The sequence below is a fragment of the Echinops telfairi genome, unplaced genomic scaffold (assembly GCF_000313985.2).
Source record: "Echinops telfairi isolate 266 unplaced genomic scaffold, ASM31398v2 ScPeMD7_60;HRSCAF=208, whole genome shotgun sequence".
NCBI classification, from domain to species: Eukaryota; Metazoa; Chordata; class Mammalia; order Afrosoricida; family Tenrecidae; genus Echinops; species Echinops telfairi.
Window position 1 is genome coordinate 35,930,005 of NW_022103958.1, and position 20,294 is coordinate 35,950,298.

Sequence of the window (20,294 nt, forward strand, 5' to 3'; positions counted from 1 at the left end):
TGGTATTCTCTGCTTTCCGCCAAGATTGATGCGATTTCAGCAATGATATTCCTAATTCCTTGAATCCAGCATGAGCTTCTGGAAGCTCCTTGCTAATGGAATGCTGCTACTGTTGCAGAATTATCTTCAACAAAATTTTATTTGCAGGTGGTATTAATGATGTTGTTTGATACTTTCTGCATTCTGTTGGATCATCTTTCTTTGGAATGAGCACAGATATTGGTCACTTCAATTTCTTGGCATAGACTAGTGAATGCTTCCAGCACTTACATCAGTTTTTTGAAACATCTCCATTTGTCTTCTGTCAATTCCTGGTAATGTGGTTTAGGCATTGAGCTACTAATTGCAAGGTCAGTGGTTCGAACTCACCAGCTGTTCCTTGGGAGAACGATAAGGCTGTCTGCTTCCACCAAGAGTTACCGCCTTGAAAACCCCCTGAAGCATGTTGGTGCATCAGCTTAGTTGATGGCAAGGAGCTCTGGTTTGGTTGTTTTTCTCAGATCCCTTCAGTGCAGCTTGTGTTTCTTCTTTCAATACTGTCGGCTCTTGATCATATATTACATCTTGAAATGGTTGAATGTCAACCAGTTCTTTTTGGTACGGTATCTCTGTGTATTCCTTCTATCTTATTTTAATGCTTCCTGCATAAATCAATACTTTTGCCTATAGAATCCTTCAATATTGCAACTAGAGATTTGAACTGGTACTTCATCATCCAAACATACTTAGATTATGCCTTCAATAAGCTTACACAATCTGGTAAGCATAGTGAGACATAAGTGCATAACCAAATGCAAGGTGCTAAAATGTATAAGCTTCACAAGAAATATGCAAATAAAATGCTAAGGATTTGTATTGTATGTCTCCAGAGTTAAAAGCTTGGACCAAGACTTTTATCTCTGAATCCTCTTCAGTTTAAACACAAAACTTGCATATAGAAACATGTAATTATTGTTAGCGTTGACGATTGGTTTTCTATGAAATTGTCTTGTAAACATAACTATTTAATGACTGGCATACTTATTCAAGCTCAATTCTAAGGTTTTCCACTGAAAAGCATAACCCAAAGCAAGTCAAACTCCTTGCTGTCAAGTCATTCTGACTCCTGGTGATGCCATGTCTGACGTGGTGTAGACTGTTGCACATGGTGAAACAGATTGCCAGGCCTTGCTTTTGTGGTGCCACTGAGTGAATTTGAAGTGCTGTGAGCAGCAGGGCACAAACTTCTTGTGCCACCCAGGTGGAAAACCCAAAGCTGTGTGCTTTTGTAGACCAAAAACATTTTTTTTCTGAATGCCTTCTATCATTGGACTTCATTTTCTGATTTTTACTTCGAGTCATGCCATGAAACTTTATTTGATATCCTATTTCCTGTCCAGTGTGCCCAGATTTATAAGTTTTATAGAATGTAGCTATATTTTCCCTTGTGATAATGTGGGGTTGACTTTGGGGTATTGACAGCAAGACCAATGGGTTAAACCCACCACTCCAAGGGAGGAGTTTGAGCTGTCTGCTCCCATCAGTATTTCTGTCTCAGAAAGCCAATAGAGGGTCACTGTGAGTCAATCAATCCAATGGTAGTGACTATGGTTTTGACTGCTGATGGGTCAGTCATTACAAGCCACAGAACCAGCCCTGAGGATTTATGGGGTCATCTCTCAAGTATAACTCACTGGGAAGGGGGTATAAAATAAATGATGATCAAAACGTCACAGGCAGCAATTAATACTACTGTTTTTCAAAAGCAACTGTCTTGTTCAATCAATCTGTAGGAGCACTTTTCAAATAATAGGCCTGTGTCCAAGATTTACTTTTATGAATTTTTGCCTCCTAGTTGAAGTTCACCATAGAACTCAAGATTGAGTAAAATTGACTGCTTTCTTAGCTTTTGAATTACTGATGGTACAATGAAAGCATACATGATCTCTAAGAACTCTCTCGACTCTACGACTTCTTGATTCTTAACACTCAATAGTAAATATCATGTTGGCCCTGATACTTAAGAGTCACTATATAGCCAACTCCTCTGAACTCCCAATCCTCACCTCCCCATTCACTATAAAACTTTTCTGCACTGGTTTAATTTAAACAGGATTTTAAAATTAGCTTCTCCTGCTCCTATCCCTTTAACAATACCTGCCTCATTCTCAAAGGAAAATGATACAAAAGAATAAAAAAGAAGCAAGAAAGATAGAGCTTTTTTTTTGCCCTAAGTTCCAACAGTTTGACTGATCCTTGTGAATTTTTCTTACCACTGAGTCATTGCACATACAAGATTATGAAACTTTAATTTCTTTGGAGACTTGTTATATTAGAAAAATTGTTCCAAAGAAAGCAACAATCATGACATAAGCACATCTGGCTCTTGCAAATTATTCTTTATTAAGCTTTCATTTAATTACATGTGCTGAAAGGTCTGTTTTTGATTACTGTAATTTTTTTTATTTGTCCATCTGAATGATAGTAATGCTGGAAATTGCATGCAAACCACCTGTTTTTTCTCTCTCTCACTAAGATGACAAAGTTTGATCTATTTTTTTCTGTGGGTGATGAATTGGGAAGCATTCTATTTATTATGATAGAAATGTGACTGTTGAGAAATAGCCTACACTTGATAATAAGAATTTTTAAAGTACATAAATAAAAAGAGTTTCCAAGCTTTAAAATAGTGTTAAGATTGGAGTGTTTGACTTCTGGTTAACCAGAGTAGATTAACACTTTCACTTGTTGTCAGCTTCACCCAAGACCCAACAAAGTGACATTTAGGGATCATAGATATAAATCTTCAAATACAGATACAGAAGACAAAAATATTTGCGAAGGTGGAGAATGGATAGATTTCTGTATGTGCAGAGCAGAGAAAAATTGAACCCTAGCCTTTAAGGAGTGTAGAGCCAAAAAGAACCAAGCACAACTGGAAGCTGAACCCTTGAAATGCTTGGAATGGAAAGCACTGTGGATCACTGAAGTCAGGGATAATAGCAGAAATGTAAGCTTGGTTGCTAATCAGAACTTCAGATTCCTCTCCAGCGCCATGCATACAGGTCTGCTTCCCCTCGCTGCCCAGTTACGTGAACTAACAGAAGACTGGAGGTTTATTTCTTTAGGAAGTTGGACTTAAGAGATTTCTGTCTTAGGGACATCAGGTGTGGCTGAGAATCAGTGATGGTGCCACTTTAAAAGCAGAGAGACCACATGATAAACTAGACCTTCTGCACTTGTGTTCTCCTCCTTAGATCACTAAATGATGGTATGTATGTATCCAAGCCTCCACCCCAGCCAAGTGAGACATTTGAAGATCGCAGTTGGGAGAAAATAATCGAGGCCTAAAGGGTCTCTGGGAGTCAGGGTGACTCGATGGCAGTGAGTTTGGTTCAAGTTCTAGATGTCAGGAGCCCACAGTGGTCTGCATCATTACTTCTACCTTTGTACTCTGACCTTCAGCCCAATTCTGAGGACATCCCTCCTATATTTCTATACTTGAATAGCCAGGCAAGGAACATAGAGAACCTTCGAAAAGCCTCGATTATGAAAGAACTCAAAGACTGGGGAGAAAAGAGAGACAGCAATGCACAGAACAGAAAAAACATTGAAATTAAGTCCAAACCTTTTAATAGTATATAAAAGAGACCAGGATGCCCGGAAAAGAATCAGACAATAAGAATGTGCCCTTCAAATTATGATAGCATTTAAAACCATCATAGATGGCTTAAAAGATAAAATTAGGAGAAATATGATAATATATATATATATAATAAGGTCAGAGAAGGCAAGTCAGAAAAATATGAAAATTATGCTCAATAAGGAAACCCAACATTTACCTGATATGAATTCAAAAAGAAGGGGAGAAAAATTATCAATGAAAATATGAAAAAATGTCCTACCGTTGAAGAACAAGAATTTTCTTTCAAAAGGGCTGATTAAGTGCCCAGAACAATTCGCGTAAAAGAATCAGTAGATGGCATCATTGTGAACATGTTAGAACCCTGGGCACAAAGGGGAAACTTAAGTGCTTTCAGAAAGGGAAAATAGATTACAGACAAGACATCAGGGGTCAAAAATGACATCAAGCTCCCCTAACAGCAAGAATAGGGAGACAATTGGTAAATATCTTGAGGATGATTTTTAGAATTCAATAACTGTTAAATTTCAATTGAGTGTAATGGATATAATAAAAAAAAATTTTTTTTTAATAGAACTGTCCGTTCTTGAAAAATCAGCCTCCCATGCAGGAAACTACTGGAGGCCGTGCTCCCCTGAGCAGAGAGAGTTGGCTGAGAGTGAGGGAAACGTGGTGTCCATGACAGAGGGAAGGAAGCCTGTGAAGGACAGGGAAGGAGGTCCCCTGCACTGCAGTGTGGCGTGGGCCCAGAACTGTGCAACCCGTGCCAGCGGCTCAGGCAAGAGCAGGAGCATGAGACAAGAATGCCACCAAGCGAAAAGATGACTTGCAAGACCACCTTTTAATTGTTGTGGGTAGTTTACTGTTCTGTGGGAGTGGATGAGGAAGATGTAGCCATGGCTTTACTTAAAAAATAAACAACCACACGATGAACTTAAAGTCCAAATAAGTATGAACCTTGAGAAAGAAATGTGTGGACAGTGTATTAGCCAAACCAACCGAACTCGCTGCCGTGAGGTCCCTACTGACTCACTGTCGCAACCCTGCACACAGGGTGGGGCGGCTCTGTGGGCTTCCAAGACGGCCTTTTAATGGGAGTGGAAAGCCTGGCCTGCCCTCGGGATGCTGGCAGAACAATGTAACACAGTACACCGTGTTGCATTTTACCCTTGTCATATTCTCAGTAAGAGATTGGGGAGGGAAGTCTGGGAGCAGTCTGGTGAGGTAAAAGCTAGACTTTCAACTTTCCCTGTAGGAAGCCAGTGGGTCTGCATATAATAGTGTAAGTGTTTATACAGAAAGAGAGAGCTTTTGTTCCCACAGAGCAGGGAGGGAGGGAGGAGGAAATGGAGCTGGAGGACCAAGGCCGTTATGACCACCGTAGAGGCTGTTCTGCTGTTTCTGCTGGCCATGCTACTTCTGTTACGGTTTGGTTTGGTTTTTAAGCTGTACAATGATAGTACACTTATAAAATATGTACAAGAATTGCTTCAATAAAAATAAAAATCATATATAAAAAGGGTGGTTCACTTGTCTTTCAACCTTTGATTCTAATTCAGAAAAGTCAAAATAACTTGAAGTTGATGATTTTAAGATTTATAGTGTTGGGTTACCTACTTATCATTTCCCAGGGAGGAGAAACCCTTTACAGCCGAATAAATAGAATGAGTAAAAAGTTCATCGATTTGCTAAAGAGAAACCAGATGATCTGCTCTTGGATAGGAGCGAAGCGCTTTGTCACTGGGTTTGGATTGCGGGTCAAATGGGCAGTTTCTGGGCTGGGAGAAAGCAGCTTACTAAGCCCTCCCTAATAGGACCATAAGCTCTTGAAGGCTGTTACATAACCCTAAAACTCACTGACGTCGTGTTGATGCTGACTCTTAGTGACCTTTATAGGACAGGGGAGAACTGCCCCTTTGCGTGACCAAGACTGTAATTGTTTACAAGAGTAGACAGTCTTTCTCCTGAGGAGTGGTTTCTAACTGCTGACCTTGCAGATGGCAGCCAAAAGCACAAGCCGCGAGACGACCTGGGCAACCTTGTGTTTTACACGGCCTCGACAGAGTCATGTGCTGGGAAATGCATGACTCCCTTTAGGTCCTAGGGCTCGGGGAGGAGCATTCGTATGACGCAGCAGTATTGACTTACCGAGGGAGGCTCGGCCAGTACTAAATAAGACAGATGTGGTTCTTCTCAGAGTGCCTAGAGAAGCTTATTAGGTTATGAATATTAAAATTATGTAAATAGTCATACTTTAAAAATGTTTAAACTTTTAATAAGGATCATATAGGCGCCAAAAAGAATTACTAAAGGCCATTTGGTCAAATTTCCCTTTGGACAATTGCAAAACCTCAGCTAGGGAGAGATCGTGTTCTTTATATGTGGCCATAATGACCTTTCAAGAAAAACCAGGAACAGAGCCACGACTCCCAAAGCATTGTTCTTTCTCTTTTATATTATAAGGGGCCTCTTATTCTCCTTTAAAAAAAAAATAGTGAAAGCGAACAAATCACAAGACTGTCAGAGAAACAATTGTCTAACAATATGGTGAGTTGATTTTTTTTCAGCTGCATTTAAAGAGATCAATGTCTGTCTTCCCTGTTTTGCAGCAGCTCTATGCCGCTCAGCTGGCCAGCATGCAGGTGTCACCTGGAGCAAAGATGCCGTCGACTCCACAGCCACCAAACCCAGCAGGGGCAGTCTCACCTACTGGGATAAAAAATGAAAAGAGAGGGACCAGCCCTGTAACTCAAGTTAAGGTACGTGCTTTGCAGGATTGTGGAAACAGTTTGAAAATCGCATCACAAGAAATGTAGTGAGCCGATCTGTGTTGGGAATAAACAGCAGGAAGCATAGCAACATAAAGGAGCCCCCAAATGTTCTTCTGGACGGTAAATGTCATGAGTGAGCATTGAGAAACAGGTGTTTCCTTTTGATAACAATAGTGCCATAATGTGAGGTCTTTACCTAAGTCTACAGACTCACTTCTCAACAGCCTTTCCCTTTGGAGTCTGCCTTTTAGTTTGTAATGTTCATTGGCATTAAATGGCTCCAGTTTTGCTGCCAGCCTTTGTCACACACTTGTGACTTTCCTCTCTGTGTTCTTTAAACAGCTGGGGAGAAGGAGCATCGCTCCAAAGAAGGAAGATCTCAACAAAGCCTATAGTTTGCAGGCATAGGCCTCTCCTTAAAGAATGCTTGAGGGGTGTCATTACCTAGTCTTGGTATGCTGATGGAAAGTTGTGATAGGGTAAACAGGCTTTCCAAACTTGGGGGTGGGGCATTAAGAAATGCCTTTCTTTACTTATTTTCAGTCTCTTGAACCTAGTCAACTAGAAGTCCTTGGCTACAGAGTGCAATTGATGTACCACTTCAACTCTGTGCTGCAGCTGGTGCCTGTAGGTGGTACCAGTTGGTTTTTTGACTGTCTTTGTTCCCTCGGCTAAATTACTCAATTCAAACAGTTCAAAGAAGCAACCTTTCTTTAAAAAATGAATTGCTTTATCTACATAAATGGATATGATAAACAGACTGGTTTATTGGTATCACCCAAAGTACTGCACGGGGAGAAATTTTGCAATAATTATACCTTTACATAGCACACATTCAGACCAACAAAGCTGAGCTTTGGATACTAGAAAACAGAATTGTTTTACTTTCTGAGATTTGTATATAGGAATTTTGAAATTTTAGTAAGTCTTTAAAGTATGGAGCTCAAATACCAAAGATAAAAGAGTAAACATTTTTAAGATTGTTCTGTTTCTGCCTCTACACAAGGGACTCAATTTAATATGGATTCTTCAAAGAAACAGATGAATATATTTTGTTATTAGATATATTGACATATTACAATGGACGAGTTATGTTTTACAAGGCAGCCTTGCTTATGGAAACGACCTTATCTATTTTGTGCTCCAAATGGTTTGTAGTTGTAAAAATTAGTCAGAATGCAACTCAACCCCAAACGCTGGATTTAGCCATAAGAATATGAGCATCTCAAACACCAATGACTTGGGCTATTGAGTTTTAAGTATTTTAACTTGAAAAAGTCATTTTATAAGGAGTTGGCCAAATGGAACTGTACCAAACCAAGTCTTACTGGATGAGTAAAATGTTCCCTGGTTACATTCAAGTTTATGTCTGCTTTTACCATTCCAGCTTTGTGGGCCAACTGAATTTCATTACTCACTTGACCACATGCAAATTCTTAGGGAATGCTTTATATATAATTTGACTTGACTTTTGGGGTTAATAACAAAGGAAACATTTCTTATACTTATTAGAATGTTTATTGTTTGTGTGGGTAAATGTATAGAGACCAAGCAAGGTCCAAAGCAAGCATTTTAAATAAAAACAAATAATATCTCTTGACTATTGTGGATCAAATTCTGAGGAAAATCTCATAGCTTGTTAATTTAAAGAATTGTTGTCCCCGATTTTTTCATGTTTCTTTTTATTGTCATTTTTCACATCTGTCTGTGACATGGCCACTCGTTTTAAATTGAAACATGGCCTAGGCAACAGTGGGCTGGAGATAACAAAAAATAAGCTTCTTTGATCTTGTGTCCCTTCTTTTTTATTTTTTATTACACATTGTGCTAAAGTTTACAGAGCAGGTCCTCCATCTTACATGGAACGATTCATACACATTTTGTTCCGTGTCCCTGATTGCAGTCCCCATGTGGAGATCGGCATCGCTGTTTCCAGTCCTCCTCCTCTCCGAGCCCTCAGCACTGTGTCCTGCGTGGGCAAACACTGCCCTTTTGATCTCAGAGCAGAGTCTGCAGGCACTCGACGATAGGCAGTGATGCTTGACCAAAGGGAACAAATGAAGTGAGCACGCCAGTTACCCCAGCAGACTGTGATTGGGAGCACCCACGCACGGTGCACAGAGGGTGCCCCTATAGAGTTTGGCTATGTCCCTGAATAGGAGAAAGCATGTTCAGAGTTCAAGGATGCTCGGTGAACAGAATCTGTGAGGCAAGAGAATAGAGCTGGGCAGAGAGCTAACGTGATTGCTAGAGATCTGAAGAAGAATCCCCCGCGTCTCCAGCCGAATATTGATCCACAGCTACAGATGAGGAAACAGACACTAGAACACAGCAGGCAACGCAATGGCAAAAGACACAAATGACTGGAAATAGTCTATATTCCTGCTAGTCAGAGTAAAATGATCTTCCAAAGGGTGGGCATCAAGTTGTAGTCAAATCAAATTCACCCGAGGCTAATGACTATTTCAGACCTAAACAACAAAGCTTAACACAAGCCTGCTATTATTGTGAGCTGCCAGAGGGCTGGCAGGTGTTAGGAGTAGAACTGCTTCAGGGTTTTCCTGGGGGTAATCTTTACAGTTTCCCAGACCTCCTCCTCTGCAGTGCCACTGGCTGCGTTCTTAGTGCCACCCTTTGGGTTAGCAGCTGACCTCAAACCACTTGTGTGCCCTCTCCCCGCCCTCCGACTCCTAGGTAAGCCAAGAAAGGGTCACCTTGTTCCCCATCTCAGAACAGAGCCCACCAATAATATTTAAGGAACTATGTAAAACTCTGCCCAACAATATAAAGTCCACAGTATATAGCATCTGTTCAATAACTGCCAGCCTTACAGAGTAGAAAAGCCTGAGAAACAGTAAGAAGAAACATCAATTAACACAAACAGACCCTAAAGTGGCACAGTTGCTAAAATTAGTAGGTAAGATGTTCAAAAGAGCTTCCAATACAAGAAGCTCCTGGCTATAAGCAAGTGGGAAGACAGCAAATCTGAAAACAACTCCTGTAAAGCGAGAAAGCAATGGCGCAGATTCCATTCTGGTGCTCTGGAGATCGGCCAGCGGCGTAACAATCTGAGCAATATATAGGCTGCCCTGGTGGGAGCGTAGTAGGAACCTGTGGAATTCCTGCAGGAGAAACATATACAGTCTCAGAAACTATGTACCAGGGTTACTATGAGCCAGAATCGACTTGAAGGCAGTATGTTTGGTTTTTGTCTTTTTTTTTCTTTCTAAAAACAACAACAAAATTTAATGGCATTCTTGATTAGGGGCCCTCCGTGTTCCGCAGCCTAAGGTTTGATTTGCACACAATTTCTGTAAGGCGAGGAGCAACAGTTACTCGGGCATAGTAGAAGGAGACTTGCTTTATTGGGTGTTAATAAGTCCCAATGGCATTCTAGTTGGAAATGACAATTATTTAATTGTATAAACAAAAGCACTGCATTCAAGACTGATCAAAAGTAGGTGTTGAACACTTGTTCTGGTTCAGAAGGTAGACGACCACGTGAAGGCAAAAGGCATAAAAGATGCAATTGGTCCTCAGGATGGGAAAACACAGTGTTGGAGATGAAACACACCGATGGCTATCAGCAGCAGCAGGTTAGAAATGGCGTATGAAAAAGCTAGTGAATGGAAGATATAGCAATAAAACGATCCACAGGAATAAAAAAACAGGTCAAGTTAAGGGACAATACCAAATGGCCACTGAGGCCTCTGAAGACAGAAGGAACCGAGAAAATCTGCTTGAAGAAGCAGTGGCTGAACTATATACATATCTAGCTTAGGTATTTAAAATACTGTTGGCACAGCATCCCAGGATCTCACAAACTGCCACAGGACAAAAAATGGTGGATGAATGGTGACAGACGACGAGGCAGATACACACCTACATAAGGGGGCTTCGAAAGCTCCTTGGGAAAAAAAGATCCACGATCTGTTAATTTCCTTTAAAAAAAAAAACAATCTTCCTGAAGTTCCCTAGTATATATCCAGGGAATGATTGAAGCAGACTTCATGGCTTAGTGGTTAAAGCGCTCAACTGCAAACTAAAAGGTCAGCTATTTGAACTTGTAAAATTCTCAGTATGTAGCATTGTGGGAGCCATTTTTTGTGGCTGTAATCTTCTACAAAGATTTACAAGCTTGGAGATTCTTTGGAGGCAATTCTACCCCATTTTGTGGGGTCGTTATGAATCGGAATTGACTTGATAGCAACTGTTGGATTTGATGTGGTGTATGATTACATTATCAAACAAATGATTTATTTTCTCTGGCAATTTAGTTAAAACTCACCGGTGACTCACAGTGACCCCCTGTGGGTTTCTGAAGCTCTAACGATTTACTAGAGTGGAAAGCCCAGTCTTTTAGTTAAAAGGGGGCCAGGACTTTGGTGTCTCATAAACTAGAATTTAAATCCGGCCCCTTCTTGGCTTTGTATGGCTCTGAACAAGTGCTTTTATCATTCTGGCCCACATTTCTTCATTTGTAAAATTTGGAATCATACGATCAATCTCGTAGTTATGATAGTTAAGTGAGCTTATGTTTGTTGAATACTGAACACTGTGCTTGGTACCTAATGCCTCCTTTCTGCATTTGAATGCTTTCTCGGTGTAGAAGGACTTGCTGTCTTAAAAGAGCCATTCTGTAAATATACGTAGCAAAGCACACGAAGAGATACCACTTTTTACTATCTCTTTCCAATCCGCCTCCCCAAGTAGTAGTATTTTCTGGTTTCCCTTTTTGTTCCTCGTTGATCAATGGCCCGTTGTGCTGGAAGAGACGTTAGAGAGCCTTCAGAATCAACCTGTCACTGTACAGATAAAGAAACACCAGAGGCGTGTGATGTTCACCAAGGGGGAGGATGCTCTGTTTCTAAGCTTTGCTGCAGGTTTTAAACAATGACATAGAAAGCAGCTTCTCTGGGACTTCTCAGAAGCATAAGGGAGTTAACATTTACTGACAAATTTTGTTTTAGAGCACAATAATGATGATCTTAAAATGAACATTTAAGCGGATATGCTCCTCTCACCACTGAATTTCTCGATTGATGAAAGTGTTGTTACGGGAGTTTTATAGCAGAAGACACGAGACAACATAAAGGCTGGGAGCTTAGCTTTCAAGCTTCTCACGAAACTGGAGCCACAGCCAGATATTGGAATTCTTTCTCGGTGAAGAAGGACACGCTGTTTAAAAATAGACCTCCTGTAAATACATGTAGCAAAGAGTATGAAGACATCACTTTACATATGAAGAAAAGTTCCATGTAGCATAGTATGTAAAACATAATTATAGGCTGTGCTTTCTCGTTGCAAAAATTAATTTTAAACATGAGCAGAGACCAGAATATAGACCATGAAGAGTGCGCACACCCAGAAAGCCACACAGAAGCCCCGCTGTGGCATGCGGCTTTCTGGGCAGGGGCCCAGGGGATCAGAAGAAAGCTTTCCATGTTTCCATTTTTAAAGTACTTGCAATTGTTTGATTTAAAATGTATATTAAAAAATTAGCTGCAGAGCCTATTTATAGTCCCAGGAACTTTTCAGAGAGAATAACACAAAAGAACTACAGAGCTGCTGAAATTTTAAATAATTCTTTGTAAATGCCCTAGGTTAATTTAGATCCCTGAAAACACATTAGGAAATTAAGCTGTAATGTGAGCTAATTCAGATTTTAATTTGGCAAAAAGAATGATCCAACTACACAGTTAATGTAAATAGAAGCATAACACAGGGAAATTAATGAGGTTTCCTTCGAGGAATCTTCAAGGAGGTAGATAATTAGCTTCTTTTGTTATTATTGTAGGAGAATGTGGCATTGTCTCTGAGGTGTAAAATAACTGGCTTACTAAGTGATAATGTGTTTCATTTGTCTTTCTTTCTTTCTTTTTAATAATTATTTATGTTAAACTCTTGTAGGATGAAACAGCAGCACAGCCACTGAATCTCTCATCCCGACCCAAGACAGTGGAACCTGTTAAGTCCCCAACGTCGCCCACCCAGAGCCTCTTCCCAGCCAGCAAAACCAGCCCGGTCAGCCTGCCCAACAAAGGCAGCATCCCCAGCCCCATTGGAAACAGCTTGGGAAGAGGATCCTCTTTAGGTAAATGGAGAAGTCAATACAGTCAGAAAGACATTGGCAAAATACGTGAAAGAAAGCACACCTGTTTAGTGATGACTAATCCTTGTTTCCAACATGTTACTGAGGAACAGGTGACAGCCCTCTCTACTGACCATCCCCAATTTAGTATCTTGGGTGACTGGGACTGGGGAAAGGTATAAGATGTAAGTCATGCAAGAATGGCCAGTTATTTCTAGAATGGGTTCTTTAGATTGAGAAGAGTTAGGTCCAGCCAAGCATAGACAGGAATTCCTAGGGTTGTGAAATGCTTCGCCACTGAAAAAAATTCTAGACAGCCAGAGTGACCTTGAGATCTCCAATGGTCTAAGAGCCTACCCCTAAAGCTGCCTGCAAACTTCTTTTTTACACCTTATCCCACACTAATTTCCCACTGACACAGTTATGAAGGACACTGCAATGAGATCATGGGTGATAGAATTGTTAGCTAGGAAGATAAGTCATAAGATCTTCTGGCTTCTTGCAAATGTTGCTATCTGATCCTGGACAAGTTAATGTGCCTGTGAATATTTTTAATTTTTAATTCTGCTAGGGGTGGAGGGGTGGGGTTACATATTAGGTTTCTGTTTAACACTTTTTTAAAAGTAAATTGTTCCATAACCCTGGTTGCTATTTTCACAAGGTGTGAGAAGTTGTCTCATCATTTCCATTCTGTTTGCTCGGTTTCCATTGATCTAGCTTCCCTTTCCCTCCTTGCCCTCTTAGCTTTTCTGCTGAGTACATGATGACCATGTGGTCTCATACAGTTGACTGTTTAAGGGAACACATTGCTCACAGGTGATACTGTTCATTTTGTGAGTCAGTCTACCACTTGGCCGAAAGGTAACCTCCAGGAGTAGCTCAGTGTCAAGTACAGAGCTTACCTTGGGGCCTTCCTCTCAGGGCTTCCTCGGGCATCTCTCAGTCCAAGTCGGCCTGGCTTTTACTAGTAACTTGAATTTTGCTTCACAGTTTTTCTCCCCTTCTGCCTGGGACCTTCCTTGTATCCCTGGTGAGAACATATTTAGTGTTTCTGTACATAATTTTAAAATCTATGCAGTAGGGGTATTCTTAACCAGTTCCTTCTGCTATGGAACCTTTTGTAAAGTGAAGAAGCAATGGCCATTAATTTGAGCATTCCCAGATCCATCAGTAACTTATCAACTCATAATAAATACCATATAAAACCCAAAGTAGCACTGAAGGGCTGTGTTCTCAGACATAGTGTAAAGCTATGGGGGCATGATGCGGAGGGCAGTTCTGGAAGAGGTTGAGGTTGACACCCTTGCTGCTTGGGGGTTGTGAGGGAAACCTCTACCTTATGGGTTGTTAAAATGTGGATCGAAAGAGAGAAGGAAAAAAATGCTAGCATAAGGATTAGTAATATGCTTGACCTTGAAATAGCCCTGCTTTGAACTGCTGGGTTTTGTTTGGAAAGCATATGTCTGCTACGGGGAGCACCATGAACAACTGAGAGGGCAGTGTAAGGGGACGGCTCTTCCGGAGCGGACACTCCTGCCGAGCATGTTCCTGAGGCACCTGAGCTAGAAATGGGCTGAAGTGATTTGATTACAACTTGTCCATAGTTTTGGATAGACATCGTCTTTTTACCTGAGGAAGTCGTAGAACAAAAGATGTGACTTCTATCTCCTAAAGAGTAATTCCTTGATTCCGTGTCCTAAAAAGTCTTTCCCATTGTTTGGGGAAATTTCCCCCAACCCAAAGGCAAATGCACATGCATTGCACACATACAGACATGTGCTATGGACTCGATTCTACTTTATTTTCCTCAGCCCTGTCTAAACCAGGTACCCACACACACATACACACATGCGTGCACAAAAGATGTTCACAGGCAACAAAAAACAGGTGGATCACGTTAACTTTCCACAGTAGGTCAAATATATCAATCACTGAATAGTTTTATCTGTTTTCATTAAAAATTAGAAGCAATGTAACTGAAGTATTCATCTTACTTCAAATGGACGCTATTGAGAAAATTAGTGGGTTCCGTTTGGATTTTCCCTCGTGCTGCCTAGAATATACTGACCTACACATCTCGTCTGACTGGATGAGAAGCTGTGTTCTTTGGGAGGACTGGTCTCACCGAGCCTGCGCTCGCCATGCTGTCAGGCAGGCAGCCGAGAGGGGTGCGTGCTCAGTGGGCTGTCACTCTCTTGGTAAATAACTCAGGCCGCATGATGGGTAGGATGCTTCATTAACCAGCCAGCAATTTGGGAATGCGAGTGCCCACCCGCTCTCTCCTGCAGTGGACATGTGAGCACACTGACACGGATGGCATGAGAGTCCCCTGTAGCCTCACAGATGGCTTCTGCTAGGGCTGAAACAGCTTTCCTGCATGGGCAGGACACATGTAGCAGGTAGCTGGGAGAGAGAGCCCCCCCACTGCACTCTCACAAAGGAGGCAAGGTGGCACATCATCGTAAGACATGGGCAGCCAGCTAGCTCCTCCCCACCACTCACAGTTGGAACCTAAGAACCTTCATGGGTGGGGGCAGTTTGAGGAGGTGGGAAGGCAGAGCCCGGTGAACTTGCAGTGCCAGGGTGTCCTCCAAGGGCGAACGACCCAGCACAGCGTGGTGGTCCTGACTGTCTAGGCTCAATGAATAGTATTGCCTCGTGTTCTTCCTTGTAAATGTACCCCTTCCTTACCAGAGAATCCAGGAGGACAGTGGGTGGTAGGAGGGGGTTTAGGAGTCGAACCTCACAAGCCCACTAATAATGCGTCCTGTGTACACAGATATCCTGTCCAGCCTCAACTCCCCTGCCCTGTTTGGGGATCAGGATACGGTGATGAAAGCCATTCAGGAGGCCCGGAAGATGCGAGAACAAATCCAGCGGGAACAGCAGCAGCAGCAGCCACACGGTGTGGAGGGCAAACTGTCCTCCATGAATAATATGGGTCTGAACAACTGCAGGAGTGAGAAGGTAAAGCCCGCTTCTCTCCCTCCCTCCCCGGCTCTCCTCCACCCAGGTTCCCAGGCTCCTCTCCAGTCTATCTTGTGTTATGTTAAAGCTTTCCTAGGGATGAACAAATACACCCAGAGATGTTCTACTCCCGTGAAGAGTTAACGGTCTCAGAAACTCACAGGGCCCCTTCTGCCCTGCCCTGTAGGGTCGCTATGAGTCACTATTGACTCCAATACGGCATTGGGTTTGGAGTTCAGTTTTCGGTTCCTACTAGTTGGCTCCCTTCCAGTTACCTCACCGTCCTGCCTGCTGGTGTGTGTCTCTGTGATTTGGAAGTGATTTAGAAGTATCTCCTATTAAAGGGGACATATGAGTTTATTAGACTGAAACAGTATTGAAAAGGAAGAAATGTATGTGCACAGCATGAAAGCTGATATGACTATGACTCAGCATTAAATTTAATAACTTTAATAATAAAGTTATTATTTTTATTAAAATGTTAACCTAGAATAAATAAATCATAGCAAAATATTTTATGAAATACATTTATTTATTTTTTTAGATTTAGCAAATTATTAATAGAATGTCTCTTATGTAACAGATATTGCTCTAGGTACTAGGGAGACAGCAGTTAACAAATCAGGAAAAAATCCGTGCCCTCATAGAGCTTACAGCAGAGGCATGGAGAGCTCCCTATCGAGTGTTATCAAGGGTGGTGCTGGGATGAAGCACTTGGAGGCTCACTGAAAGGTCATGTTTGGACTATCCAATGGTTCCCCAAGAACAAAGGCCCGGGGGTCACTCCGATAAAGATGGCAGCCCAGGAAACCCTGTACAACAGTGCATTGTGGTCCTGCAGAGTGGCTCTGAGTGGGAAATCCCTCATAGTACACAATAGTACAATGTCAGAAAGTGAATACATGCTGTGAGCAAGACTGAAGCAAGTTAAGGGAGTAGGGCAGGGCTCCTCAAACTTTTTTAACCGGGGGCCAGTTCACTGTCCCTCAGACCATTGGAGGGCCAGACTATCGTTTAAAAATAACTGAACAAATTCCTATGCACACTGTACATATCTTATTTTGAAGTGAGAAAACAAATGGGGCAAAAACACCTGGCGGGCCGGATAAATGTCCTCGGTGGGCTGCATGTGCCTGTGGGCTGTGGTTTGAGGACCCCTGAAGTAGAGGGTCATAGGGTTCACTTAAGGAGGGTAGTGAGGACTCTCTGAGGCAGTGACATGAAATGCAGACATGAAGGAAGTCGTGTTGCAGGAAGAAGAGCCTTCCAGACAGGAGGGACTGTGGTCACAGAAGCAGCAGGGAGGCCAGTGAGCCATGAATGGCCCCGAGACGGAAAAGAGAAAGCAAAGCCCTGAAGCAAGTCCAGTGCCGACAGATCAATCCTGACTCAGAGAGCCCCTGGAATGCAGTGTAGAGCCGCGTAGCTGCTTTGGCTGCCTGTAACTGTCGACTCACCTGAGCAGCCATCTGCCCCTTTCTCTCCCACTAAGTCGCTGGGACAGCGGGTGGGAGCCACTGAACCAGCGACCTTGTGGTTAGAAAGCCAACACTTCACCGACCACACGAGGGCTTCTTTAGAGAAAGGAAAGCTGCAGCAAATGAAGTAAAAACAGTAGCCCGGAGCTGAGCATCTTAGACCTAAAGGCTTCGACTTTTATCCTGTGATGGGACATTTTACAAGGATTTTTGTCTCAAGTCTTGCTAGAATTGGATTTATGTACGAGAATCATTCTGACAATTGTGAGAGAACGGTTATCAGAAGTTAAGAATGGAGACAGAACAAAGAGAGGCTATTGTAGTCGACTGGATGCACAATTGTGCTTATTTAGTAGGATCTGAAGCATGCCAGTTTATCTGGTTGAAAGAGACACAAATGTTTTCCAAGTGCTAAGTTCTAGGAAATGTTTACACAGAACGTTTACAGGGACACATGAGAGTGGTATGATAGGAGAGGTTTTGGTAACTTGAAGAGTAGTTGGGGTGAGGAGCAAAGATGTGGCTTTCTACTCCCTGAGCATAGTAGAAAAACACCACAGGGGCAGTCTGTCCTGCCCTATAAAGTCCCTAAGAGTCAACATCAACTTGATGGCAGGGCGTTTGTTTTTTTGGTTCGGTTTACGAGTAAGTAACAAAACGTATGAATTTCCATTCATACATTTACTCAGCAAAGGCTAAGAATACAGCTCACTTAAGTCAGGACCAAGGCCTCTGTTTTGTTTCAGTTCATGCTAATTCTAACACGTGTGCTGTGGCCCGAGGGAGCGGTCATAGGAGGACAGTATGCGGTCCCAGGTGCTGGCGCCCCAGCCTTTGAACACAGAGCTAGAACCAGGGAGGTTGCTTTCTCTTGTGTTGTTTTCCCTGTGTTCCTGCTACAAAAGGCGTGGTGATGTGACCGTCTGAGAATGTGGAGCACAGGAGTCATTGCTGGGGCTGAGTAACATCGACCCCTGATTGTTCTCCTTTCCTGCCTGGCTGCTGGCCTGCAGGGGGCCCGGGAAGAGTTTGAAGAGGGTGGGAGTATGGTGGGCCCTTCCAGCAAGTATGTCCTCAGGCAGATGAAGAATGTTAGTGAAGCTTAGTAAAGACTTGTACTTTACCCTCAATTCTCACTGTACTGGTGTATAGTGAGATAGCTATACATCCGTACATGTATAGATAGCCCTCATTATCTTTCAGACACACACACACACACACACACACACACACACACACTTACATGTGGTTTCTACGAGGAGGCTTCAAAAAGTCCGTGGAAAATTCTGTTATCTTTTCATCTCATTTGTTCACAAACGTTTGAAGCTCACATGTACGAGTGTGTGTGTGTGTGTAGAGGGAGGGAGGCAAGGAGGAAAAGTGAAAGTCCCTGGGTAGCAGAAACAGGTAAATCAAGCCCAGAGGGTGACAGACAGTTCCTATGTATCTAGAGTCACCTGTGGAAGAAAGGCCTTCCGTGGAGTTGCCAAGAGATAGGGTTGATTTGATGGCAACTGGTTATACTGATTGGGCTTCAAAAAAATTCATGGAAAAATTCCATATTTATTTTCAAATCCATTTTCCACAAACTTATTGAAGCCGGGGTGTGTGTGTGTGTGTGTGTGTGTGTGTGTGTGTGTGCGCGCATGCGCGGGCACAGCGCACACCAGGAGCCCTGGGCGTGTAGTGGGTGGTGTGCATTGGGCTACTAACTGCATGGTCAGCAGTACAAAACACCATCTGCCCCTTGGGAGAAAGATTAAACTTCCTACTCTTGTGAAGAGTTGCAATCTAGGGAACCCACGAGGGCAGTTCTACCCTGCCCTGCAGAGTCACTATGAGTCAGAATCGACTTTGACAGTAGGGCGTTTGCGTTCTTGTATGTATGTTATGTGCTGTCTAGTTGATTCCAATTCACTGTGAACTTGAACTGCCCATAAGGTCTCTGAGGCTGAAGTATTCATGGGAACGAATCTCCTGGTCTTTTTTTCCTGCAGTGGCAAGTGGTTTCAAATCACAGACTTTTCAATTCATAGAAGCACTTAACCATTGTGCCACCAAGGGTATAAAGATATATTTGTACATACATGACATACATTTAATTCTGTATCTGTACAAACTTACATATATATATTGGTCATTACTGGACTCACTCACTACCTTGGTTGACCCTCCGGTGGAAGACTCAGGTCATGCAGGAAGGGGTTATGTGGGGAAATAGTGGGTTGGGGTACTTGTTAAGCAGTAAACTTGTGTAGACTGGGAGCTATTCATGCATCTGGTAATCACTGGTTGTGCTCTGTCAGCTAAGTGTCCTTGTCCCACTGAGGGCCCTGTTCCAATTTGAAGTCTTGATATCAGCCAACAAAGACAGAGCTCCTCCCTAAGAGCTATCTGATTTAGGATGTGGCTGCTGATAAAGTATGACTACCCCATAGCTACTATTAATGACTCAGAAGTGTTCTTAGTAAGTGCCAGGTACCATTGATGAGTTTAGTAATACACGTTCTCACTTGAAACAGGAGCCACAGCTCTGACACCCTGGATGAGATGACTGACCTCTTGGTAGTAATCTGAGCTCTAATGAAATAAGATATCTGTAATTTCACCCAGCACAGTGCCTGGTCAAGTGTAAGCACTTTCTTGTGCTTCCCTTACCGTTTAAACTAACCTAAGGTAGACCCCTTACTACCTAGAATCAATATACTACTTGGGTACAAATAGAAGAGCCTCACCCAGGAAGGGTCAGCAGAAGGAAAAAGTCGATTTTTCAGATGTTGGCCAAACCACAAAAATATTTTAACTGCTTTTCAATTGAATTAATTCTCAAAGCTATGGAAACTTCAGGATCTTATAGGTGTACTATCAGGTGTAATTGGTTTATTAGGGAAATCAAGGCTTCTCACCTTTGGCCATCCTGGCTTTGATAGAGCCATTCTTTGTCTTGGGGAGCCATCTACCTTTCTCTTACTGGGTGCATTCAAAACTTCATTGTGGGTGCTGAGTGTGTCTTGTGCCGACGCCGTAGGCTTCTCGTCATTTCCAAATGTTCTGCAAGGTGTGGAGGGATTACCCTGGTAAGAGCTAGACCCTGATAGGACTAAAGAGAGCACAGTACAAATGAATACATTTCAGAACTCCATTCCGTACACACAGACATATTTCACTTAAATCACAATACTTAAGGGGAAGTCAAACAGTATTGCTACAATATTTTTATAATTTTTTTTCTTTTTTTTTCTTTTTTTTCTTTTTTAACATTTTATTAGGGGCTCATACAACTGTTATCCTAATCCATACACACATCAATTGTGTAAAGCACATTTGTACATCGTTTCTCAAAACATTTTCTCTCCATTTAAACC

The 20,294-nt window shown here is 42.3% G+C and overlaps 1 protein-coding gene across 3 annotated transcripts in view; it reads left to right on the top strand.

The window, feature by feature from the left end:
• SOX6 (SRY-box transcription factor 6) overlaps positions 1-20,294 on the top strand; it is a 655,298-nt gene that overhangs the window by 552,010 nt on the left and 82,994 nt on the right. For all 3 annotated transcript variants that reach the window (XM_045290980.1, XM_045290981.1, XM_045290982.1), the window contains 3 exons: positions 6,232-6,381; positions 12,304-12,487; positions 15,264-15,451. In XM_045290980.1, coding sequence (XP_045146915.1) covers positions 6,232-6,381; positions 12,304-12,487; positions 15,264-15,451 — 522 coding nt within the window. The remainder of the gene's footprint in view (positions 1-6,231; positions 6,382-12,303; positions 12,488-15,263; positions 15,452-20,294) is intronic.